We start from the raw sequence: 26,568 nt of genomic DNA on the forward strand, positions 1-26,568 counted from the left end.
TCCACTTATTACCTGTATTAACTGAACCTGTTTGAACTCGTTACCCGTATAAAAGACACCTGTCCACACACTCAATCAAACAGACTCCAACCTTTCCACAATGGCCAAGACCAGAGAGCTGTGTAAGGACATCAGGGATAAATTGTAGACCTGCACAAGGCTGTGGAGATGGGAGAACCTTCCAGAAGAACAACCATCGCTGCAGCACTCTACCAATCAGACGGAAGTCTCTCCTCAGTAAAAGGCACATGACAGCTCGCTTGGAGTTTGCTAAAAGGCACCTAAAGGACTCTCAGACCATGAGAAACAAGATTTTCCTGTCTGCTGAAACCATGATTAAACTCTTTGGACTGAATGCCAAGGGTCACGTCTGGAGGAAACCTGGCACCAACCCTACGGTGAAGCGTGGTGGTGGATGCATCATAACTGTGGGGATGTATTTCAGCGGCATGGACTGGGAGACTAGTCAGTATTGCTGCAAAGATGAATGAAGCAAAGTACAGAGAGATCCTTGATGAAAACCTCAGACTGGGGAAAAGGTTCACCTTCTAACTGGACGACCCTGAGCACACAGCCAAGACAACGCATGAGTGGCTTCGGGACAAGTCTCTGAATGTCTTTGAGTGGCCCAGTCAGAACCTGGAATTGGACCCGATCAAACACCTCTGGAGAGACCGGAAAATAGCTGTGCAGCGACGCTCCCCATCCAACCTGACAGAGCTTGACAGGATCTGCAGAAAATAATGGAAGAAACTCCCCAAATACAGATGTGCCAAGCTTGTAGCTTCATACCCAGGAAGACTTGAGGCTGTAATCGCTGCCAAAAGCGCAATATTTATGTTTTTTTATTTGTAATAACTATGCAAACATTTCTAAAAAAACAGTTTTTGCTTTGTCATTATGGGGTATTGTGTGTAGATTGATGAGAAACAAATGTTCTTTAATCGATTTTAGAATAAGGCTGGCACAAAATGTGGAAAAGGTCAAGGGGTCTGAATACTTTCCCGAATGCACTGTATGTCTTGATGGTCAAGGATTACAATTGTGCGCTGTACAACATCATAAATAGTTCAGATGATTATGTTATGGTGGACTGCCATGGTAAGCCATGGGAAGTATTCCAAAGAAATTGCGGTTTCTGACGAACCACGTCATAGAATATTATTTCAGTGGCATACTGAGCCATACAGCTGTCTGCTGCTGTCTTCTTGCCGCTGGTTGTAAACGTAGATTCTGTGTGACACTGTGTAAATTCATGGAAAACAAGAAGTGCCTTTGCCTGTCTGGACCCAGGGACTTGGTGATTTCATGGGCACGTATGTACCTTCAGTGTTTGTCGGTCCCAAAGGCCATCCACCAATCCTCAAACTATACTTCAGAAGATAAGATTTCCATTTTTTTTGCCCTTTAGAGTTCTCCTTAATGATCGCACTAACAGTCAAGATCCATCAAGCTCATTTTGAGATGTTCATGAAGACAGGAACAGAAAAGAAGCAAATCCTGCCACAAAATATGCTTTGGTTCACCACATCAAAAGCTATTTATATATATATAGCCCTTTTCACAACAAGGATTGTCCAGAAACATATTCTGCAGGAGAAATCCCAATCAGGCCTGTAGGCGTTGTCGTAGCTATCTTCATTTATTTAACTAGGCAAGTCAGTTAAGAACACATTCTTATTTACAGTGACGGCCTACCCCGGCCAAACCTGGATAACACTGGGCCAATTGTGCATGGGACACCCAATCACAGCCAGATGTGATTTCACCTGGTTTAGAACCAGGGACTGTAGTGATGCCTTTTGCACTGAAATGCAGTGTCTTAGACCGCTGCGCCACTTGGGAACAGGAGTGCACAGAAACACTTAACCGGGTCTACCGGTCGTGTTCCACCGGGTTGTGAAGTGCAAAGACACTCCATTGACATAAAGTTGTTTTTGTAAAAAATGATAACATTTTGTTTAGTGCAACATGGTGTCCATTGATTGCAAGCTTTACAAATGGTTGTATTGTTAAAACATGTATAGCCTGTCTATCTATAGGTAACAGGGTTGATGTGTTATTCTAGCCTGTCTATCTCTGGGGAACAGGGTTGATGTGTTATTCTAGCCTGTCTATCTCTGGGTAACAGGGTTGATGTGTTATTCTAGCCTGTCTATCTATAGGTAACAGGGTTGATGTGTTATTCTAGCCTGTCTATCTCTGGGGAACAGGGTTGATGTGTTATTCTAGCCTGTCTATCTCTGGGTAACATGGTTGATGTGTTATTCTAGCCTGTCTATCTCTGAGTAACAGGGTTGATGTGTTATTCTAGCCTGTCTATATATGGGTAACAGGGTTGATGTGTTATTCTAGCCTGTCTATCTCTGGGTAACAGGGTTTATGTGTTATTCTAGCCTGTCTATCTATAGGTAACAGGGTTGATGTGTTATTCTAGCCTGTCTATCTCTGGGAAACATGGTTGATGTGTTATTCTAGCCTGTCTATCTCTGGGTAACAGGGTTGATGTGTTATTCTAGCCTGTCTATCTCTGGGTAACAGGGTTGATGTGTTATTCTAGCCTGTCTATCTCTGGGTAACAGGGTTGATGTGTTATTCTAGCCTGTCTATCTCTGGGTAACAGGGTTGATGTGTTATTCTAGCCTGTCTATCTCTGGGTAACAGGGTTGACGTGTTATTCTAGCCTGTCTATCTCTGGGTAACAGGGTTGACGTGTTATTCTAGCCTGTCTATCTCTGGGTAACAGGGTTGACGTGTTATTCTAGCCTGTCTATCTCTGGGTAACAGGGTTGATGTGTTATTCTAGCCTGTCTATCTCTGGGTAACAGGGTTGATGTGTTATTCTAGCCTGTCTATCTCTGGGTAACAGGGTTGATGTGTTATTCTAGCCTGTCTATCTCTGGGTAACAGGGTTGACGTGTTATTCTAGCCTGTCTATCTCTGGGTAACAGGGTTGACGTGTTATTCTAGCCTGTCTATCTCTGGGTAACAGGGTTGACGTGTTATTCTAGCCTGTCTATCTCTGGGTAACAGGGTTGATGTGTTATTCTAGCCTGTCTATCTCTGGGTAACAGGGTTGACGTGTTATTCTAGCCTGTCTATCTCTGGGTAACAGGGTTGATGTGTTATTCTAGCCTGTCTATCTCTGGATAACAGGGTTGACGTGTTATTCTAGCCTGTCTATCTCTGGGTAACAGGGTTAATGTGTTATTCTAGCCTGTCTATCTCTGGGTAACAGGGTTGATGTGTTATTCTAGCCTGTCTATCTCTGGGTAACAGGGTTGATGTGTTATTCTAGCCTGTCTATCTCTGGGTAACAGGGTTGATGTGTTATTCTAGCCTGTCTATCTCTGGGTAACAGGGTTGACGTGTTATTCTAGCCTGTCTATCTCTGGGTAACAGGGTTGATGTGTTATTCTAGCCTGTCTATCTCTGGGTAACATGGTTGATGTGTTATTCTAGCCTGTCTATCTCTGGGTAACAGGGTTGATGTGTTATTCTAGCCTGTCTATCTCTGGGTAACAGGGTTGACGTGTTATTCTAGCCTGTCTATCTCTGGGTAACAGGGTTGATGTGTTATTCTAGCCTGTCTATCTCTGGGTAACAGGGTTGATGTGTTATTCTAGCCTGTCTATCTCTGGGTAACAGGGTTGACGTGTTATTCTAGCCTGTCTATCTCTGGGTAACAGGGTTGACGTGTTATTCTAGCCTGTCTATCTCTGGGTAACAGGGTTGACGTGTTATTCTAGCCTGTCTATCTCTGGGTAACAGGGTTGATGTGTTATTCTAGCCTGTCTATCTCTGGGTAACAGGGTTGATGTGTTATTCTAGCCTGTCTATCTCTGGGTAACAGGGTTGATGTGTTATTCTAGCCTGTCTATCTCTGGGTAACAGGGTTGACGTGTTATTCTAGCCTGTCTATCTCTGGGTAACAGGGTTGACGTGTTATTCTAGCCTGTCTATCTCTGGGTAACAGGGTTGACGTGTTATTCTAGCCTGTCTATCTCTGGGTAACAGGGTTGATGTGTTATTCTAGCCTGTCTATCTCTGGGTAACAGGGTTGACGTGTTATTCTAGCCTGTCTATCTCTGGGTAACAGGGTTGATGTGTTATTCTAGCCTGTCTATCTCTGGATAACAGGGTTGACGTGTTATTCTAGCCTGTCTATCTCTGGGTAACAGGGTTAATGTGTTATTCTAGCCTGTCTATCTCTGGGTAACAGGGTTGATGTGTTATTCTAGCCTGTCTATCTCTGGGTAACAGGGTTGATGTGTTATTCTAGCCTGTCTATCTCTGGGTAACAGGGTTGATGTGTTATTCTAGCCTGTCTATCTCTGGGTAACAGGGTTGACGTGTTATTCTAGCCTGTCTATCTCTGGGTAACAGGGTTGATGTGTTATTCTAGCCTGTCTATCTCTGGGTAACATGGTTGATGTGTTATTCTAGCCTGTCTATCTCTGGGTAACAGGGTTGATGTGTTATTCTAGCCTGTCTATCTCTGTGTAAAAGAGTTGATGTGTTATTCTAGCCTGTCTATCTCTGCGTAACAGGGTTGATGTGTTATTCTAGCCTGTCTATCTCTGGGTAACAGGGTTGATGTGTTATCCTAGCCTGTCTATCTCTGGGTAACATGGTTGATGTGTTAAGCTCCACCTGCTCAGTTTCCCACCACAAAACACCAGGAAATGGCCAAAAAGAGTAGAACCAGCTCACCTGCTTTTACTATGATTTCACTATTAGATGTTCAATGTTTCTTTTGAAAAAAAAAATATTTAAAAAGGAATAGTTTCACCGTTTTACCATGTTAATATTAAAAGTTCAGTTCATGTGACAGGCTTGACCTTAAAATGAGGAACAAACATTTAATCACATGAAATAAATAATAATATTCAGAAATGACAAGGGCTTTACAATGATGGTGAAATCTTCCTAGAAGTCACAGAAGTTGCAGAGGGACATGTCAAAATGCAGAATTTTGGCTTTTTAGCAAGTCTTTATTCAAATAAAGATTTGATTTATTGAATTATTCATGTGACCTATATTAAAGGGCACTTTATTTAATATAACAGGCTTTTAAATGTAATATTGGTTTACAATTTCTACTTCAAGTATCAAAGAGATGCAAAAGGTACTAATTTGTTGGAACTATCCTCGAAGTAGTTGAAAAATGTCCATGATTGTAACAATCTAAATAAGTATACCATAGAATCTCAGAATATTCCAGTGACACAATGCATACTACCAAAGTGTTCTTGAAGTCTATGAAATTAGAAGTTAAAGTGTGTGGGGGGGACCAGACATCCATACTTGTCCCTTGCAGAATTCTTCTTGCTCCTTCCTTAGTGGCTGACTCCATGCATACATTTTCAGTAAAGTAGAATAAAAAAGATATGATTTTGCAATCATTGTAATCATTGACCATCAATACATAGATGTAAACATCACATCTGTGTTATCATCCTTGGTTCAGCAGATATGATGGAAAATACATAGTCAGGTTATGGTGTAATAGCAGAATGATCGCCACTGCCGCCATTGTTTTTAAAATGTTGTGCATGGTATCATTGTAATCTTTGTCCATCACAACATAGGGATAGACATCACCTTTTCTGTGATTTAATGTTTGCTTCAGTAGATATAATTCAAAATAAAAAAAAATGGCTATGGCAGAATGGAAAATAGCTTCCATGCCCGTCAGGAGGTGTTTTTCCAATGCCTCCATATCTTAAAACATTCAAGGCCCCAAACTGTACAAGTGTACCAAGTTTCATGCTTTTATGAAAGAATTAACATAATTTTAACATATTCCTGGACTATTTAGATAAATTATCCAAATAAATAATCTGTTTTCTGGCATGGTAGTGTGGAATGACTTCAATCAATGGATAACAGCCTAAACCCAGGTGTCAGTAATCTGGTATTGACTTGGACCCCCAGCACATAGCCCAGCAGGGCTGCAGTTCATATGCAGGTATTCATACATGTTTATGAATATACATATACAGAATGTACCGAATAGTCATTTTTCATTGAAGATACAGTTTAGGAAATAACAACAACATTTGATTAGGATACCGCAAATGCAGTAGCTCACTGGTTTACACAGGTGTTGATACACTTACCAGCAGAACAACAGCAAACGTTATGTGACAATATATAGGCCTAAGTAGCAATCCCACAATCTACTTGACTGATGTTGTTGTTCCCAGAGGCTAGCACTAAGGAACATTTATATGTCAATTTAACAAAGGGTGAGAAACTCGTTAAAGAAGGGGAGAAAACAGAGAATCTAATTCAACGCTTCCATCTTCCATCTTTATGTAACAGCATTCAATATGAAACATGCCATCTCTCCTTCCTCCCTGGAGAATGCAGATTTAGTGTTCATGGTTATATTTAAAGATAGACAGACCACTGACAGGGTTGCAGAGCAGCACTTAGTAAACCCAAGTCATCCTGTTTAATAATGCAGGGACACACATGCAACAGGCACATGGCCATGCATATTAAAGCATCAGTGCAGCCCTGCAAGAAAGAACACCAGAGAGGATGGGAGAGGGTGGCCTGGGCTACGAGACATGTCTCCCTGTAAATATTTCTTTACGTCATGTCTCAAATGTAGTCTTCTCCTGAGGCTTCCATCTGCAAGCTAGACTGTAGACTGCAAGTTCTGCAGACAGTGCACTCTTTCGCTCTGGCTTTGAGCCTGGCCCCGGTGAAGAAGACATCAACCTTGCATGTTATAGCGAGTCAAGTCCCAGATCAAGTTGCCTAAAAAGGTGATAGGATAAAAAAAAATGTGTAAACTTTTACATGGCTATAGTAGACGTTGTTGTAACAACAGGTATCACGTTGTTCAAGATCAAGTTGTATACTACTCTGCCCTACCAAGCAAAAAGGCAATAACTGCTCATTTGATCGAAAATGAGTTCATGTCATTTTTGCTACATTAAATACATGCTTAATGATGTGGACAAGTATCCTGCCTCTATTGTACTGTGTTTTGGATAAAATGGGGGTCATGTTAGCAGTAACTGCTTAAGTTACTGTGAAACCAAGTCAAATAAAAGCCAGTTTTTCTCAGTTCCACGCTATGAGCAGTTACTGCCTTTTTGCATTATAGGGCAGTACTGTCATCACTTTGAGCGTCATCATCACAGCGGGTGCATGAAGTGAGACCCAACATTTTACGATCCAACATTTTATCCTTACACCAGTGCGTTCAAAATTCATTATCAGTGTAATGTTGCCACCGTTTGTTCTAAAAGTGTAATGCACCGGAAGTATTGATTTTCTTTCTGCCATACGTCATCACACTTCCTGCGCACGTGTAATTCACATTAACTTGCGTTGTGTTCCTAGGTAGCTTTTACTTTGAAAAGCGTATTGTTATTTACTTATTAATGTATTGATTTTCGTATTGGAACGTCGACGCGAAGCTGCACGGTAAGTTGAAATCAACAACTTTGACATAAATGTAAGAGACGCTTGTGCAAAGCGTGATTAACCCAAATGATAGCCACTTAGCTAGCTAACGTTACCCAGTGTCAGCGAGGAGTGCCTATCATACGGCTAGTTCGCCTCTATGTTGGGATCACCAATTGTCAGGCTAACGGCTAGCTAGCTGCTATGTTTGTTTTTTTGCTACATATCTCTGTAAACGGACCACGTGATAATAAAATTGTCCTGAATCCATTTATCAACATAAATCTAGGCCATCTGATCTGTCTGGATACGTGAGGTGGAGAGGATGAACATCGAGGAGAATAAAGTGAATGAGGATATGGCTAATGATGATGATGAAGAATCTGGAGAAATGCCCAAGATTGAGAATGACGATGAAGAACTAAATGATGAGGAACTTAAAGTAGAGGCTGAAGGTGATCCCAAAGAGAAAAATGTGTCAGTAGGAAAGACGTGTCTGCCAGGAATAGTGTATTTAGGTCATATACCACCAAGACTGAGACCCAAGAATATGCGCAACATGCTGAGTCTGTATGGGGAGATTGGAAGGATATTCCTACAGCCTGAAGGTAAGACTGCACTCGCTCTGCATGTTAAAATCAACCCTGAACACTCTGGCAGGATTTCTGTGTTTTGTCTCAATCATTACAATGATACCTGTTGTCCTCAGACCGGTCTGTGAAGAGGAAGAAAAGGAAAGCTGGCACCAAGGCATGCAGTTTCACTGAGGGCTGGGTGGAGTTCAGGGACAAGAGAGTGGCCAAGAGAGTGGCAGCTAGCCTCCACAACACACCGATGGGCGCCCGGAAAAGGAGCCGCTTTGTTAGTGACCTCTGGAACATCAAGGTATCTCAATTGTCTCTTCAATGATCTCTGTGCGGACATTTTAGTGTGACTACATTTAACTTTGGAAGTTTAAAGCACTGTCATAACCCACATGCCTCACATTCCTTATTAATAGAAACCTTAATACCAACATTTGATTTTGTTTAAATTTTTATGGTGTAAATAATTATTCTAACTCTTAATTGTCAATGTTATTGTTCAGTACCTCCACAGGTTCCAGTGGTGTCACCTGAGTGAGCGACTGGCCTATGAGATGACTGTGCTCCAGCAGCGCCTCAGAACTGAGATCTCTCAGGCCAAACGAGAGACCAACTTCTACCTGGCCAATGTGGAGAAGAGCCAGAACATGGACAAACTGAGGAAGAAGAGGGAGAGGAAGGGCGAGAAGATAGAGGAGAAGACTTGGAACTTCACCCAGCGATGTACAGAGGATGAGATCCAGATGAGTCGCCTGCGTAAACAGACCATGTCCAAGAAGAACCTGCTGAAGGCCCAGGACAAGGCCAGGGACATACAACAGAAGTCCCAGTCCAACGTCTCTCTGCTGGCCAAGATCTTCAACAGCAGCAAAGCCAGGGACTGAACCCAGTCCGGCAGTTCTGGTCAAACACAGTATCCCAGAACTGGTCTCTTTCAGTATCACAATTAGAGCAAACTTTTGCCCCTGACACTTGCTGGTGTTGTGAGCGACACTGAGAGGATGGCTCTGTCCAGACACACAGACTCGAGGGAAAAATAGGGTTTTCTCCATCAGTATAATTTGATTATAAATGTAGGAGAGACTTGGACAGATCCTCTTTTTGGTTTAATGTATTGTAAACTATGAGCTATGATGCAGTAACAATAATGTTCAGCGCCATGGAAAACACCTGCTTATACTGTATGTGCTATTTGGAAACATTAAATGGAAATACCTCTAATTATTTAATTTAATTATTGTAAAGATGAACAAACCATACATTGATGATATATGCCGAACAAAAAATATAAACGCAACATGTGAAGTGTTGGTTTCATGAGCTGAAATAAAACATCTGAGATTTGCCATACACACAGTTTTTTTTCTCAAATTTTGTGCACAAATTTGTTTACATCCCTTCCAGTGAGCATTTCTGCCAAGATAATCCATCCACCTGACCGGTGTGACATATCAAGAAGCTGAATAAATGGTGTGATCGTTACACAGGTGCACCTTGTGCTGGGGACATTAAAAGGCCACTTTCAAATATGCAGTTTTGCAACACAACACAATGCTATAGATGTCTCAAGATTTGAGGGAGTGTGCAATTGGCATGCTGAATATGCTGCAGGAATATCCACCACAGATGTTGCCAGATAATTGATTGTTCATTTCTCTACCATAAGCTAACTCCAATGTTGTTTGGCTGGGCCTGGCTCCCCATTGTGTGGGCCTATGCCCACCCATGGCTACACCCCGGCCCAGTCAAATTAAATTCATAGATTAGGGCCTATTGAATTTATTTCAATTGACAGAAATTAGACCCAAGTCAGGATCAAAATCACTCATTACTGATTTGTTTCAACTGCAGTCGTGGCCAAAAATTTTGAGAATGACACAAATATTAATTTTCTCGAAGTGCTACCTCAGTGTCTTTAGATATTTTTGTCAGATGTTACTATGGAATACTGAAGTATAATTACAAGCATTTCATAAGTGTCAAAGGCTTTAATTCACAATTAGATGAAGTTGATGCAAAGAGTCAATATTTTCAGTGTTGACCCTTCTTTTTCAAGACCTCTGCAATCCACCCTGGCATGCTGTCAATTAACTTCTGGGCCACAGCCTGACTGATGGCAGCTCATGCTTGCATAATCAATGCTTGGAGTTTGTCGGAATTTGTGGGTTTTTGTTTGTCCACCCGCCTCATGAGGATTGACCACAAATTCTCAATGGGATTAAGGTCTGGGGTGTTTCCTGACCATGGACCCAAAATATTGATGTTTTGTTACCTGAGCCACTTAGTTATCACTTTTGCCTTATGGCAAGGTGCTCCATCATGCTGGAAAAGGCATTGTTTGTCAAACTGTTCCTGGATGGTTGGGAGAAGTTGCTCTCGGAGGATGTGTTGGTACCATTCTTTATTCACGTCTGTGTTCTTAGGCCAAATTGTGAGTGAGCCCACTCCATTGGCTGAGAAGCAACCCCACCCATGAATGGTCTCAGGATGCTTTACTGTTGGCATGACACAGGACTGGTGGTAGCACTCAACTTGTCTTCTCCGGACAAGCGTTTTTCCGGATGCCCCAAACGATTCGGAAAGGGGATTCATCAGAGAAAATGACTTTACCCCAGTCCTCAGCAGTCCAATCCTTGTACCTTTTGCAGAATATCAGTCTGTCCCTGATGTTTTTCCTGGAGAGAAGTGGCTTCTTTGCTGCCCTTGACACCAGGCCATCCTCCAGAAGTCTTCGCCTCACTGTGCGTGCAGATGCACTCACACCTGCCTGCTGCCATTCCTGAGCAGGCTCTGTACTGGTGGTGCCCTGATCCCGCATCTGAATCAACATTAGGAGACGGTCCTGGCACTTGCTGGACTTTCTTGGGCACCCTGAAGCCTTCTTCACAACAATTGAACCGCTCTCCTTGAAGTTCTTGATGATCCAATAAATGGTTGATTTAGGTGCAATCTTACTGGCAGCAATATCCTTGCCTGTGAAGCCCTTTTTGTGCAAAGTAATGATGACGGCACGTGTTTCCTTGCAGGTAACCATGGTTGACAGAGGAAGAACAATGATTCCAAGCACCACCCTCCTTTTGAAGCTTCCAGTCTGTTATTTCGAACTCAATCAGTATGAAAGAGTGATCTCCAGTCTTGTCCTCGTCCACACGTGTTAACGAGAGAAAATCACTGACATCTCAGCTGGTCTTTTTGTGGCAGGGCTGAAATGCAGTGGAAATGTTTTTGGAGGATTCAGTTCCTTTGCATGGCAAAGAGGGACTTAGCAATTAATCTGATCACTCTTCATAACATTCTGGAGTATATGCAAATTGCCATCATACAAACTGAGGCAGCAGACTTTTTTAAAATTAATATTTGTGTCATTCTTAAAACTTTTGGCCACGACTTTAAACTGAACAAAAATATCAACGCAACATGCAACAATTTATTTGAGATATGGAAATCAATCAATTTAAATGAATTCATTATAAGCTTCCCCCTTTTTCCTCCAAACATAACGATGGTCATTATGGCCAAATAGTTCTGTTTTTGTTTCATCAGACCAAATCAAATCAAATGTATTTATATAGCCCTTCGTACATCAGCTGATATCTCAAAGTGCTGTACAGAAAACCAGCCTAAAACCCCAAACAGCAAGCAATGCAGGTGTAGAAGCATGGTGGCTCGGAAAAACCCCCTAGAAAGACAAAAACCTAGGAAGAAACCTAGAGAGGAACCAGGCTATGTGGGGTGGCCAGTTCTCTTCTGGCTGTGCCGGGTGGAGATTATAACAGAACATGGCCAAGATGTTCAAAAGTTCATAAATTACCAGCATGGTCAAATAATAATAATCACAGGCAGAACAGTTGAAGCTGAAGCAGCAGTACAGCCAAGTGGACTGGGGACAGCAAGGAGTCATCATGTCAGGTAGTTCTGAGGCATGGTCCGAGGGCTCAGGTCCTCCGAGAGAGAGAAAGAGAGAAAATTAGAGAGAGCATACTTAAATTCACACAGGACACCGGATAGGACAGGAGAAGTTCTCCAGATACAACAAACTGACCCTAGCCCCCCGACAGAAACTACTGCAGCATAAATACTGGCCAAAGGACATTTCTCCAAAAAGTACAATCTTTGTCCCCATGTGCAGTTGCAAACTGTAGTCTAGCTTTTTTTTTATGGCGGTTTTGGAGCAGTGGCTTCTTTCTTGCTGAGCGGCCTTTCAGGTTATGTCGATATAGGACTCGTTTTTACTGTGGATATAGATACTTTTGTACCGGTTTCCTCCAGCATCTTCACAGGGTCCTTTGCTGTTGTTCTGGGATTGATTTGCACTTTTCACATCAAAGTACGTTCATCTCTCGGAGACAGAACACATCTCCTTCCTGAGTGGTATGACGGCTGCGTGGTCCCATGGTGATTATACTTAGGTACCATTGTTTGTACAGAAGAACATGGCACCTTCAGGCATTTGGAAATTTCTCCCAATGATGAACCAGACTTGTGGAGGTCTACAATTTTTTCTCTGAGGTCTTGGCTGATTTCTTTTGATTTTCCCATGATGTCAAGCAAAGAGGCACTGAGTTTAAAGGTAGGCCTTGAAATACATCCACAGGCACACCTTCAATTGACTCAAATGATGTCAATTAGTCTATCAGAAGCTTCTAAAGCCATGACATCATTTTCTGGAATTTTCCAAGCTGTTTAAAGGCACAGTCAACTTAGTGTATGTAAACTTCTGACCCACTGGAATTATGATACAGTGAATTATAAGTGAAATAATCTGTCTGTAAACAATTGTTGGAAAAATGTACTTGTGTCATGCACAAAGTAGTTGTCCTAACCGACATGCCAAAACTATAGTTTGTTAACAAGACATTTGTGGAGTGGTTGAAAAACGAGTTTCAATGACATTATTCATTAAACTTCCGACTTCAACTGCATGCATCTCTGTTAACATTGAAAAACATTCTTCTCCCTCTAATAGCATCCTGACTGGCTGCATCACTGCCTGGTACGGTAACTGCTCGGCCTCTGACCGCAAGGCACTACAGAGGGTAGTGCGTACGGCCCAGTACATCACTGGGGCTAAGCTGCCTGCCACCCAGGAACTCTATACCAGACTGTGTCAGAGGAGGCCCTAAAAATGGTCAAAGACCCCGGCCACCCCAGTCATAGACTGTTCTCTCTACTACCGCATGGCAAGCGGCACCGGAGTGCCAAGTCTAGGACAAAAAGGCTTCTCAACAGTTTTTATCCCCAAGCCATAAGACTCCTGAACAGGTAATCAAATGGCTACCCGGACTATTTAAATTGTGTGCCCCCCCAACCCCTCTTTTTACGCTGCTGCTACTCTCTGTTTATCATATATGCATATTCACTTTAACTATACATTCATGTACATACTACCTCAATTGGGCTGACCAACCAGTGCTCCCGCACATTGGCTAACCGGGCTATCTGCATTGTGTCCCACCCACCATCCGCCAACCTCTCTTTTTACGCTACTGCTACTGTCTGTTCATCATATATGCATAGTCACTTTAACCATATCTACATGTACCTATTACATCAATCAGCCTGACAAACCGGTGTCTGTATGTAGCCTCGCTACGTTTATAGCCTCGCTACTGTATATAGCCTGTCTTTTTACTGTTGTTTTATTTCTTTACCTACCTATTGTTCACCTAATACCTTTTTTGCATTATTGGTTAGAGCCTGTAAGTAAAACACTTCACTATAAGGTGACAAATAAACTTAGATTTGATTTGAATATTTGCTTGGACACGTCACATAGTATTATGTTCATTGCGTGTTTGTTAGGTAACTTTTCTCAGAAAGGTATTTGTATTTATTAAGGATCCCCATTAGTTCCTGCCAAGGCAGCAGCTACTCTTCCTGGGGTTTATTATGAATCCCCATTAGTTTCTGCCAAGGCAGCAGCTACTCTTCCTGGGGTTTATTATGAATCCCCATTAGTTCCTGCCAAGGCAGCAGCTACTCTTCCTGGGGTCCAGCAAAATGTTGGCAGTTATATACAATTTAAAAAACACTGCAAAACAGATTTCACAACACATTACGTGTGTGCCCTCAGACCACTACTCTACTACCACTTATCTAGAACACAAAATCCATGTGTACCTGCGTGTATAGTGCTATGTTATCATGTGTGTGTCTGTGACTGTGTGTGTCTTTTCACAGTCTGCCCTGTTCCATAAATTGTATTTTTTTTAAATATTTTTTAAAATATTTTTTAAATCTGATGTTACTGCTTGCATGAGTTACTTGATGTGGAATAGAGTTCCAAGTAGTCATGGCTCTATCTAGTACTGTGTGCCACGCATAGTCTGTTCTGGACTTGGGGACTGTGAAGAGACCACTGGTGTTCTTGTGGGGTATGCATGGGTGTCTGAGCTGTGTGCTAGTAGTTTAAACAGATGCATTCTGCCAGTGGCAGGCCATTAGTAAAGATTGAGAAAAGTAAGAGGCATAGACAGCTGGCCTGGGGAATGCCTGACTCTAACTGGTTTATGTTGGAGAGGCTTCCATTAAAGAACACCCTCTGTGTTCTGTGAGGCAAGTAACTCTCAATCCACAATATAGCAGGGGGTGTAAAGCCATAACACACGTTTTTCCAGCAGCAGATTATGATCGATAATGTCAAAAGTCGCACTGAAGTCTAACAAAACAGCTCCCACAACTGTTTTATCAATTTCTCTCAGCCAATCATCAGTCATTTGTGTAAGTGCCGTACATGATGAATGCCCTTCCCTATAAGCATGCTGAAACGTTGGTTTTCCCAGATATGGCTACTATATTATGATCACTCCATCAGATGGATTTGGATACTGCTTTAAAGCAGATTTCTGCAGCATTAGTAAAGATGTGATCAATACATGTGAATGATTTCATTCCTGTGCTGTTTGTAACTACCCTGTCAGGTTGACTAATAACCTGAACCAGGTTGCAGGCACTGGTTACAGTTTGAAGCTTTTTCTTGAGTGGGCAGCTTAATGAAAGCCAGTCTATTTAGGTATATCTCTGTTGATATCACATACCGTACATTATCAAGCATTTCACACATATTATCCAGATACTAACTGTTGGTACTTGGTGGTCTATATAAGCTTCCCACAAGAATGGGCTTTAGGTGAGGTAGGTGAACCTGTAGCCATATGACTTAAACAGCATTTGACATGAGATCCTTTCCAATCCCTACAGGAATATGATTCTAAACATAAACGGCAACACCTCCACCATTGGCATCTGAAGATGTTGAAACCATGTATTGGTACCACTGTATTATCTAAGTGAGTTCAGAGATAGTCAGTATATGAATGTTTTCTGTTACGAGCAAGTTATCAATTTCATGAACCTTGTTTCTTAGGCTACATACAGTATGTTAACGTGGGCTATTTTATTGAGTCTTTATTTAACTAGGCAAGTCAGTACTACTCATGGAACACAAAGAAGACTTACCAATGCATACATTACCTTCAAGCTATGGTGACCAAAGTGAACATGTACAGTGCCTTCAGAAAGTACCCCTGACTTGTTCTACATTTTGTTGTGTTACAGCCTTAATTTAAAATCAATTAAATGTATCCTCAATACCCCATAATGTCAAAGTGGAATTATGATTTTAGATTTTTTTTTTTACAAATGTATTAAAAATGAAAAGCTGAAATGTCTTGCGTCAATACGTATTCAACCCCTTTGTTATGGTAAGCTTAAATAAGTTAATGAGTACAAATTTGCTTAACAAGTCAGGTTTCATGGACTTACTTTGTGTGCAATAATAGTGTTTACCATGATTTCTGAAGGACTACCTCATCTCTGCACCTCACACATACAGATAATTGTAAGGTCCCTCAGCCGAGCAGTGAATTTAAAACACAGATTCAACCACAAAGACCAGGGAGGTTTTAAAATGCCCCACAAAGGGCACCTATTGGTATTTGGGTAAAAATTTAAAAAAGCAGATATTGAACATCCCTTTGAGCATGGTGAAGTTATTAATTACACTTTGGATGGTATATCAATATACACAGTCACTACAAAGATACAGGTGTCCTTCCTAACTCAGTTGCTGGAGAGGAAGGAAACTGCTTAGGGATTTCACCATGAGTCCAACGGGGACTTTAAAACAGGTCCAGAGTTTAATGGCTCTGATAGGAGAAAACTGAGGATGGATCAACAACATTGTAGAAAAGAAGGAAGCCAGTACAGAATAAAAGAGACAAGGCAGTAAGTCTTTAATTTGGGGAAAATACAACACATTACTGAGTATCACTCTACATATTCTCAACACAGTGGTGGCTGCATCATGTTATGGGTATGCTTGTAATCATTAAGGACCGGTGAGTTTTTCAGGATAAAAAAGAAATGGAATGGAGCTAAGTACAGGCAAAACCCTAGATGTGGTCTAATTGCCCCTACCCTGACCGACAGTCCCCTCACCCTATCACCAACCACCATCCCCCTGTCCAATCCCCCTCCAGCAGAGGAGGGACTCCAGCTCCTTCACAACCTTTAAATACCCACACCTGTCACTAATCATTGTGGCAGATCTTACCATTTCTGTTTGTAAGTGGTTTGCTACAAGACACCCTTTCTCTTGTAACCATTTCCTTTGTGTATTTGGATGCTTATGACCAAGTAACCATCCCATCCTTACATCCTCAACCATGTTATCATCTGTCATCATTATCTTCACCAGTTTAACTGAAATAATAAACCACAATCTCTAATGGGAACTGCACCACGCCCTAACTCAAACCGACAGTTACAGCAAGATGCAGTCCTTTTACCAACACAACTCAGATTAGTTTTTACACTAGTTCAGTCTGCTTTCCACCAGATACCGGAAGATGAATTCACCTTCCAGCAGGACAATAACCTAAAACACAAAACCAGATCCACACTGGGGTTGCTTACCAAGAAGACAATGAATGTTCCTGAATGGCAGTTTTGAATGGCAGTTTTACAGTTTTGACTTAAATCTACTTGAAAATCTCTGGCAAGACCTGAAAATAGTTGTCTAGCAGTGATGAACAGAGCTTGAAGAATTCTGTAAAGAATACTAGGAAAATGTCCAGGTGTGGAACGCTCTTAGAGACGTACCCAGAAAGACTCACAGCTGTAATCGCTGCCAAAGGTGCTTCTACAAAGTATTTACTCAGGGGTGTGAATACTTATATAAATGAGATATTTCTGTATTTCATTTTCATTACATTTGCAAGCATTTCTAAAAACATGTTTTCACTTTGTTATTATGGACTTTTGTGTGTAGATGGGTGAGAAAAACAATCAATTTTATTGATTTTGAATTCAGGCTGTAACACAACAACATGTGGAAATAAGTCAAGCTGTATGAATACTTTATGAAGGCACTGTAACTGACCCAATGTTTTTGTAATGATAAATTCAGTAATGATCTTAGTATGTACATGTTGTTTAAGTTAGAGAGATGTCAAATGTAGGTTTGGCAAGGTATTTGTCTAAGCACGACCCATCCTTTGCGATGTTAATAAAGACATTAATTGGATTTAAGCATTTGTCCGTTGTTCTCAATATCTTCATTATCATCACAACTCCAAACCCTTCATTACAAAGATGGGTTCAAAATAATGAGTAAAATCCATCATTAAAAATACGAATGTTCAGCAAATCTTGCAAGTATTAAACAATTGATGCCTGACAAGCAAGGTTTACAATTGATAAATTAATTTATAGGGCAGCAGGTAGTGTAGCGGTTAAGAGCGTTGGGCCAGTAACCAAACGGTTGCTGGTATGAATCCCGGAACCAACTTGGTGAAAAATCGACCGACGTGCCCTTGAGCAAAGCACTTAACCCTAATTTTTTCTGTAAGTTGCTCTGTATAAGTGTCTACTAAATTACTAACATGTAATATACAACAATTTTACAAAATGTGAAGCATAAAGAATATAATGTAAAGCACTGCATTTTACTGTAATCACATCAGAAATATGGTAATAAAATGACTTCCTGATTTTATTCATCTTGGTTTGACTCCTATTACACAACACTAAGTAGTTTTAAACCATCAAATAAAGGCTTTGTGAATAGGGACAATGCCCCCGCCCTTCCTTTTTGTGCTCCACCTTGACAGATGGAAGGATACAGAGAGCTCAATTCAATTAAACCCACATTGCAGTATTTATGCAGTAGTGTCAAAATGGTGCTGGGTCCTCTAAAAGTAGTAGGTAGGCCTTCCTTACAGACAGGTCAGTGCTATCCGGGATCCTTGGGATGTCCCTACCACAAAATGTAACCCTTACCCAACCTTAACCTTAACACTTACCTTAACCATAACCATTTTAAATGTCAACTTCAATGGACCAGGGATGTCCCAAGGATCCCAATTGCACAGAGCCTTTCAGATAGATGTTTTGTTTTCACAGTGCCACTCCTTAGTGTGTACATGGGCAGTAGGTAAGTAAACAAAGATACTGGATAAACATAGGTGCGGTAGGTGTTATTGAATATGAGCCAAGGCCTGTCACATCTTTATCCCAAGAACACAGATTTCTCCAGGCCATCCTCCACTTTAGTGTACTCCAGGTGGGATTTGAAATATTTGCTCTCGTACCGGGGGCTGTTTCTGACATACTCCAAGTAGTCAGGGGTTCCAGGACAGATGACATTGTCTGCTAGCAGTATGGATCCTTTCCTCAGCAGCTGACACTCCTGATGAAAGATGCAAAGGAAGAAGGGAAGAATTGGCTGCTGTTCATTTTCATGCAAAGTAATACAGTACATGTACAGGGTAATTGCAGACATATACAGCTGTTTTTTTACCTCTAGAAGTTTGATATCAGGCAGGTAGCGGTCTTTCCAGTGGTCCAAGAAGACAAAATCAAATGTTTTAATTCCAAATAGCTCCTGCATCTTGGGGATTAGATCTCCTGAGGCTCCTTCCACCAGACAAATCTGCCAAAACATCATGGGAGTTTTAATAACATAAATATGATTGACTCTGTCTACTGTATACCTGTTTGGAATTCAGTCAACACACCAGAGCAATGTTTAAGCATACATAAAGACCACAATGTATGTTCTATTGAATTCATCCTGTCTGTCCATTGCACCCTCACCTTGTCCTGGAGCCCAGAATACTCAATGATCTGACGAGCCACAGCGGCATAGTCTGGGTTGAACTCCAGGGTAATGAGCTTGGTGCCAGGGGGCAGCAGGCGGGCAATACGAACAGTGGAATAACCACAGTACGTACCCAGCTCCAGGGCAGTGGATGGACTAACCTCACACACCACAGAGTCCAAGATGGCCCCTAAATACACAGACAGGACAATAATGTGACTAACATAACTACACAGTTCTTTGTGTAGTTTCCTAGGTAACATATGGAATATTACCACATACCAGTATATATTCAAAAGTAACCAGTTATTTGACTGCCTGTGCTTGTGGCATGTGCTTCTGGCACATGTGTGTGTGTCAAGTACCCCTCTATGCATGTGCAGTCATGCAGATGTCTTATTGACCCAGAGAAACAGTACATTCATGACTGAGCTGTGATAAGTCTTAAGGCTATTCTCTCACAAAACAAGATAGACTTGTAGAGGGAGGGAAGAATCCACAGGTCAACATTCAAGAGAGTGTGTAAGAACACTGAGAGAGGAGGCAACCAGGAAATGCTTGTGAAAGCAGAACACAAGGAGTACAAGGTGTACAATACCTTTCTCGTCTCCCACATTCATGGCCCATTCAGAATGCCTGCAGAAGTAATCGATAGTAGAGATGACACTCTGAGGGTCTCCTTTGATTGCCTTCTTCTGAACTGCTCTCAGAAGACGCTGGGCATCAGAGGGAGAATGAGGGTTTGAGTGAGAAGAAACAAAGAACCAGACCAGAAGAAACTTCTGATATTAATAAAGGGGAAAGATGTTTTTTTAAAAGAAGCTATGATATCTTCATCTTCTATCACTTTTATGCACTAAAAAACGAGTGAATGTAACTGAGTAAACATGAGTTCCAAAGGGTGAAAGGCCTGAGAGGTCACCTGGGGTCGGGTGGATCGGGTGAGGATATTGAGTGCCCTCTCTACAATGGTGTCGTGCCAGAGCAGGGCCCACCATGCATTGTACTGCACAGCTGCAGGGATCAGCCAGGAGTACAGGACATACAGAACAGCTGCTCCGCCACAGCACAAAGCCAGGAAAGACAGCAACATGCTGGGGAGGAAAAGACCAGACACACTGTTATAGGAGAGCACACTAGGGTACTGTTTCCCTATGTTTGTCCTCAGCAGGCCTCTGTAGCGACAACACAATAATAATATGTTGATTCAACCTACAATTGTAAGGCAACTAGCTGCATTAGGATTCTGAGTTTGCTCAACATTTGAGAATTTTGCTGAACCAACATGCATTCTCAATTTGAAATGTTCAGTCAACTTTGAATTTTGAGTTGAGTGAACATACAATTCAACTTGAGAATTTGTTCAACCTTATTTGGATATTTCCTATTGTAAAATTCAACTCTTTACATTACATACACTACCGGTCAAAAGTTTTAGAATACCTATTCATTCAAGGGTTTTCTTTATTTTGACTACTTTCTACATTGTAGAATAATAAGTAAGACATCAAAACCATGAAATAACACATGGAATCATGTAGTAACCAAAAAAGTGTTAAACAAATCAAAATATATTTTATATTTGAGATTCTTCAAACAACCACCCTTTGCCTTGATGACAGCTTTACTCTTGGCATTCTCTCAACTAGCTTCATGAGGTAGTCACCTGGAATACATTTAAATTAACAGGTGTGCCTTCTTAAATTATAATTTTTTGGAATTTCTTTGCGTTTGAGCCAATCAGTTGTGTTGTGACAAGGCAGGGGGGTATGCAGAAGATAGCCCTATTTGGTAAAAGACCAAGTCCACATTATGGCAAGAATAGCCAAAATAAGCAAAGAGAAACGACAGTCCATGATTACTTTAAGACATGAAGGTCCGTCAATGTGGAAAATGTCAAGAACTTTGAAAGTTTCTTCAAGTGCAGTCGCAAAAACCATCAAGCGCTACAATGAAACTGGCTCTCATGAGGACCGCCACAGGAAAGGAAGACGTTACCTCTGCTGCAGAGGATAAGTTCATTAGTTACCAGCCTCAGAAATTACAGCCCAAGTAAATGCTTCACATAGTTTAAGTAACAGACACATCTCAACATCAACTGTTCAGAGAAGACTGTGAATCAGGCCTTCATGGTTGAATTGCTGCAAAGAAACCACTACTAAAGAACACCAATAAGAAGAGACTTGCTTGGGCCAAGAAACGAGCAATGGACATTAGACTGGTGGAAATTTGTCCTTTGGTCTGGAGTCGAAATTTGAGATTCCTGGTTCCAACCACCGTGTCTTTGTGAGATGAGGTGTGGGTGAATGGATGATCTCTGCATGTGTATTTCCCACTGTAAAGCATGCAGTGTGATGGTGCTTTGCTTGTGACACTGTCTGTGATTGATTTAGAATTCAACGCACCAGCACGGCTACCACAGCATTCTGTAGTGATACGCCATCCCATTTGGTTTGCGCTTAGTGGGACTATCATTTGTTTTTCAACAGGACAATGACCCAACACACCCCCAGGCTGTGTAAGAGCTATTCTACCAAGAAGGAAAGTGATGAAGTGCTGCATCAGATGATCTGGCCTCCACAATCCCCTGAACTCAACCAAATTTAGATGGTTTGGGATGAGTAGGACCACAGAGTGAAGGAAAAGCAGTCAACAAGTGCTCAGCATATGTGGGAACTCCTTCAAGACTGTTGGAAAAGCATACCAGGTGAAGCTGGTTGAGAGAATGCCAAGTGTGTGCAAACCTGTCATCAAGGCAAAGGGTGGCTATTTGAAGAATCTCAAATATAAAATAGATTTAGATTTGTTTAACACTTTTTTGGTTACTTCATGATTTCATATATGTTATTTCAGAGTTTTGATGTATTCACTATTATTCTACAATGTAGAAAATAGTCAAAATAAAGAAAAACCCTTGTATGAGTAGGTGTTCTAAAATGTTTGACAGGTAGTGTATATCATAAGGCCTTTCTTTGAAGGCCTAGTTCCACCTTAACGCAGTGGTCTGAAACTCCTGGTTTACAGGCCACATCAAGTCTGTAAGTCACATTATGCTGGCTTGCAAAGTGATGTGTAACTCCTAATGGAATCCAACGGGGAAGATATACAACAATTGAAAATTTTAATCACCCATAACCCGCATTGAGAATGACTGCCAGGGTAGGGATGATTGATTATGATTATTGAGATTACCTAAATCATATAAACTGGAACAGCCATCTCAGTAACACATGGAAAAAGTCAAACTACTAACAGATTGGATTAGTTTAGAAAAATGTATGTTATTTATGTTCCATAAGATTAATCAACCAATGCAAAAACATGCAAAAACACAGGTATTGAAACAAACAATTATGAAAATCAACCTGCAATAGAGCATGCTCTGGGAAATATGAAAATGTTGGGTGTGGTTTTGAGCAAACATACATTTTCAATTTTACTCAACAAGCAGAGTTTGTTGATTTAACGTACAATTGTAAGTCACCCAGCTTCAATAGGATTGTGAGTTTGCTCAGCATTTGGCCATATAGCTGAACCACATACCGTGTTGCCTAACCTTCCAAAGGCAAACATGAATTTGTAATTTTACGCAACAAGCTTTTTCAAATTCAGCTCACTTTGAGCATAGTTTGTTGAGTAAACAACACATTAGCTCAAATTCTTGTCCATTTGAAGTACACTCAACTCACAGAATAACACTGATTATGTCACGTTCTGACCTTAGTTCTTTTATTATGTCTTTGTTTTAGTATGGTCAGGGCGTGACTTGGGTGGGTTGTCTATGTTAGTTTTTCTATGATTTGCTATTTCTATGTTTGGCCTGGTATGGTTCTCAATCAGAGGCAGCTGTCTATCGTTGTCCCTGATTGAGAACCATATTTAGGTAGCCATTTTTCTATTGTGTTTAGTGGGTAATTGTTTTCTGTTGTGTGTCTGCACCAGCCAGAACTGTTTTCGGTTGTTTCTCTTTGTTATTTCCGTGTTCATTTGAATAAATATGAACACATACCACGCTGCACCTTGGTCCTCCTCTTCTCCTTCATACGACAACCGTTAAAGATTAAGCAATTGGTTAAGTTGGATTTTTTTTTTTTACAGTGTAACTGATCAACCTCAAAATGGGTGGAAGACAAACAAAAAAAGAGTAAAGTCATTACTTTTTGAAAAGGGCACTGGCCTTTGAAGCAGAGTGAATCTAACTTCATGGTGGTCCAACATGTATAGTTAAGATGAAGAACATGCTAGTAAAGATTACTACAGTACTGTGCATGAAGATAATAGACAGTCTTATGAAGATAGACAGCCTCATCAATTATGAATATCATAACTAAAACCCTATTGGCATTGAATGGCACTTCACTGGTGTTTGGTTAATATTTTTCAACTCCTCCTATGAATCCCGACGCATATAAAATCATAAATCATTTCTAATAACCCTCTGTAGACCCAATTAAATTGGGGTGGCAGGTAGCCTAGTGGTTAGAGTGTTGGGCCAGTAACCGAAAGGTTGCTAGATCGAATCCTCAAGGTAAAAATCTGTCGTTCTGCCCCTGGACAAGGCAGTTAACCCACTGTTCCTAGGCCGTCATTGTAAATAAAAATGTGTTCTTAACTGATTTGCCTAGTTAAATATGAAATAGAACTAAAATATCCATTTCAAATGAAACTGCAGTGGGAAGAGCTGCTGGAAAGTAAGAAAAATGTGTAATGCACCACAGTCGGCACTTTCTTTGCATGTGAAGGAAATGGTGCAATTGTTTTGCTTGGTTCTAGATGTGCTGTTTCTGCACATATTATGTGAAAACTGGCTTCAAGCCCAGGGTTAAGATCCGTGTCACAGTAAAGTGACAATAGGGTCATTCTTGAACTGCGGTGGTAAATGCTTGACTTTGACACCATATAGAAACACGTTAAAATGACAAAAACATTACAAATAATACATTCTCCGTTTTATTGAACTGTTATTTAAAACATGTGTATGTCCTTTTTACTGCAACACATCTATTTGTATACACTGTAAAAACTACTGGGGGCTAGCAGGTTGGCTTGTCCCACTGGTGATGTGAAGAGGTGTGGTGACATATTTTGGGGATTTATATATATATATATATATATATATATATATATATATTTTTTTTTTTTGAAGGCTAGACAGTGAGGAAACATATTTAATATATTGTATATATCAATAAAAACAAAAGGCTATTAAAATACTTTTTTTACTAGTATGGTTTTGTCATTAGTGTTACCACCTTAAAAATCACTGAATACAAAGATATGTAAGGACCTTGAGCATTCTCTCTCGGGTGGCAAACTATTATCTGAGGAGGGGTCTACAAAGAAAAGGATTAGCTAATCACACCCTTTTAGTATGTCATAAATGTGAGGATTCCATTGGTCATTTGGTGAGTCTAGTGTCTCTTGGTGTTAGTCAATTTAAATGAAGGGAAATTACATTGTGATCAAAATGATTAATCATATCACTTTAGTAAATTATTTTTAAAGGATTGATGACCTTAGACTTGAGCATTTGTGGCATCCGTTTCAGAACATCCTAATTTTCCTAAAATGTGTTAAAGGTGTTGCAATCATTTGTGTTATTACTCCAAAATTTAACCGATGTAAATCGAACTAGTAAGAAAATCAAATTGTGCTCCTATTACAATATCAGGGTTTGGCCAATATAGAACAACAACGCAACATGTTGACAAATTAGTCCCATTTACAACCCTCCCTAATTAGTAGGCAGCAATACACTTTGGACCGGAGTTTCCTTTCAGTTGTCGTTGAGGACTTAAGAACCCACAACTTCAAAAGAACAATAGAGGTGCCTGAGAAATGTTCACACGGTGAATTAAAGACGCTATCATCCAATGGGCAAAAAACGGGTTGAATCAATGTTGTTTTCATGTAATTTCAACAACAAAGAAATCTATCAACATAAGGACATTTCGGGGTTTTTTTCTACCCAACTTTTAACCTAAATCAAATGACATGGGGACATTTGTTGTTGGTTTCACCTTGAATTCACGTTAGTTCACAACTCAAACAAATATTAATGGAAAATAGACGAACTGAGCAGGTAGATGAGATAGCAGCAATACCATAAGCAGTAGCAGACAGGCGGTGAATGTGTCAGCTGAGACAATATTAGTTTACACAGGGATAATAAAGCATGTGATGATTTTATTCTAATCTCTTTGGGGGAGATTGAAGGCATGTTCAAGCTTCATTACATGGCCAAGTAAATATATTTAGCTCTGCAAATTACCAAGAAAATATATATATTTCATGCAATATAAAATACATCTATATTTAATATATACATATGAATTGAGTAATTCTACACTAAGATATTATACATGTTCTCAGATGTCAGTAAGCCCTCTTATTTCAGGTCATGGCAAAGCACCACAAACAATACTGTTATTGTGGTGGGGAGAGTTTCAAGTTAACATTTTTCACATTTTCAAAACAGCAACACACACACACAGAGAAAGCAATCTCACCATGGCTTTTCATGGAATTTAACACAACAAAGAAAGGACAGACAAACTGTTGAACATAATTCTCAAACATAATTTCCAATAGAGCCATATCTTACTTCCTGCTGATGTCTCCACGCTAAGAACTGCTTCTCCACAACCTCTTATCCTTTGTTGCCTATTTCTCCTTTAAGTCCCTCACCACACTACGGGGCACGCTCCTCTCTCACTCTCTTTCACTCTCTCTTTCTCTCTTTCTCTCGCTCTGTACTCTCTCGCTATTACTCTCCCAGGCAGATTTGACGTGAGCTGAAAGGAATGTGCAGCTTTAGGTCAAACTGCAGAGCTTGGCTCAGTTGCACACACACAGTGACATAGCATAAGCCCCAAAACACACCCACACAAAGAGAGAAAGGCTAATCAACAGCCAACTGGGCAGAGTTTTAAATCCCTCTTTAGCCAATCATGCAATAATCCTATCTCTCTTTCTTCCTCTTGCCATGCTCTTCTCTCTGTCATCCTATCTCTCTTTTTCTTCCTCTTGCCATGCTCTTGTCTCTCTCTTCCTATCCTATCTCTCGCTTTCTGCCCCTCCCCCTCTCCACCCTCCCCTTCTACAGTAATTCACACATTCTGTAAAATAGACCAAGAGATAGCAGCAAGAGAACTACACCCTGTACGGACTGCATTTTGTCATACTCAGGATATGCCAGAATGGAAAGAGCTTGAATAACACTTCATTATTACAACAAAATTAGAAGAAAAGAAAAACAGTCTCGAAACATAAAATATGAAAACATGGTTAAAATAGAATCAATAATGTCAGTTACATGTAAATGTCCCTGGATTCTGTTTTGCAGACCACAGTACCCTGCCTGACCTTATGGGCCTCTACCAGGAGGCCAGAGGGTGGAGAGGTACAGCCTCATTCTCTCTCTGTACCTGCCATCCGCAATCTCCATCACACTTGAAC

General features: G+C 40.7%; 2 protein-coding genes across 2 annotated transcripts; one reads left to right on the plus strand and one right to left on the minus strand.

The window, feature by feature from the left end:
* The first annotated feature begins 7,312 nt into the window (after positions 1-7,312).
* On the plus strand, positions 7,313-9,361 carry abt1 (activator of basal transcription 1). The gene is made up of 4 exons (XM_064956434.1): positions 7,313-7,446; positions 7,715-8,033; positions 8,135-8,310; positions 8,513-9,361. The coding sequence occupies exons 2-4, from the start codon at positions 7,751-7,753 to the stop codon at positions 8,891-8,893; spliced, it is 840 nt and encodes a 279-aa protein (XP_064812506.1). The 5' UTR covers positions 7,313-7,446; positions 7,715-7,750; the 3' UTR covers positions 8,894-9,361.
* A 6,858-nt stretch (positions 9,362-16,219) lies between these two features.
* On the minus strand, positions 16,220-26,118 carry comta (catechol-O-methyltransferase a). Its single transcript, XM_064956435.1, has 6 exons — positions 25,715-26,118; positions 20,033-20,204; positions 19,709-19,826; positions 19,107-19,300; positions 18,811-18,942; positions 16,220-18,699 (listed from the first exon to the last, which is right to left on the minus strand). The coding sequence occupies exons 2-6, from the start codon at positions 20,201-20,203 to the stop codon at positions 18,520-18,522; spliced, it is 795 nt and encodes a 264-aa protein (XP_064812507.1). The 5' UTR covers position 20,204; positions 25,715-26,118; the 3' UTR covers positions 16,220-18,519.
* Between the last annotated feature and the right edge of the window lie 450 nt (positions 26,119-26,568).

Source organism: Oncorhynchus masou, chromosome 33 (assembly GCF_036934945.1).
Source record: "Oncorhynchus masou masou isolate Uvic2021 chromosome 33, UVic_Omas_1.1, whole genome shotgun sequence".
Taxonomy (NCBI): Eukaryota; Metazoa; Chordata; class Actinopteri; order Salmoniformes; family Salmonidae; genus Oncorhynchus; species Oncorhynchus masou.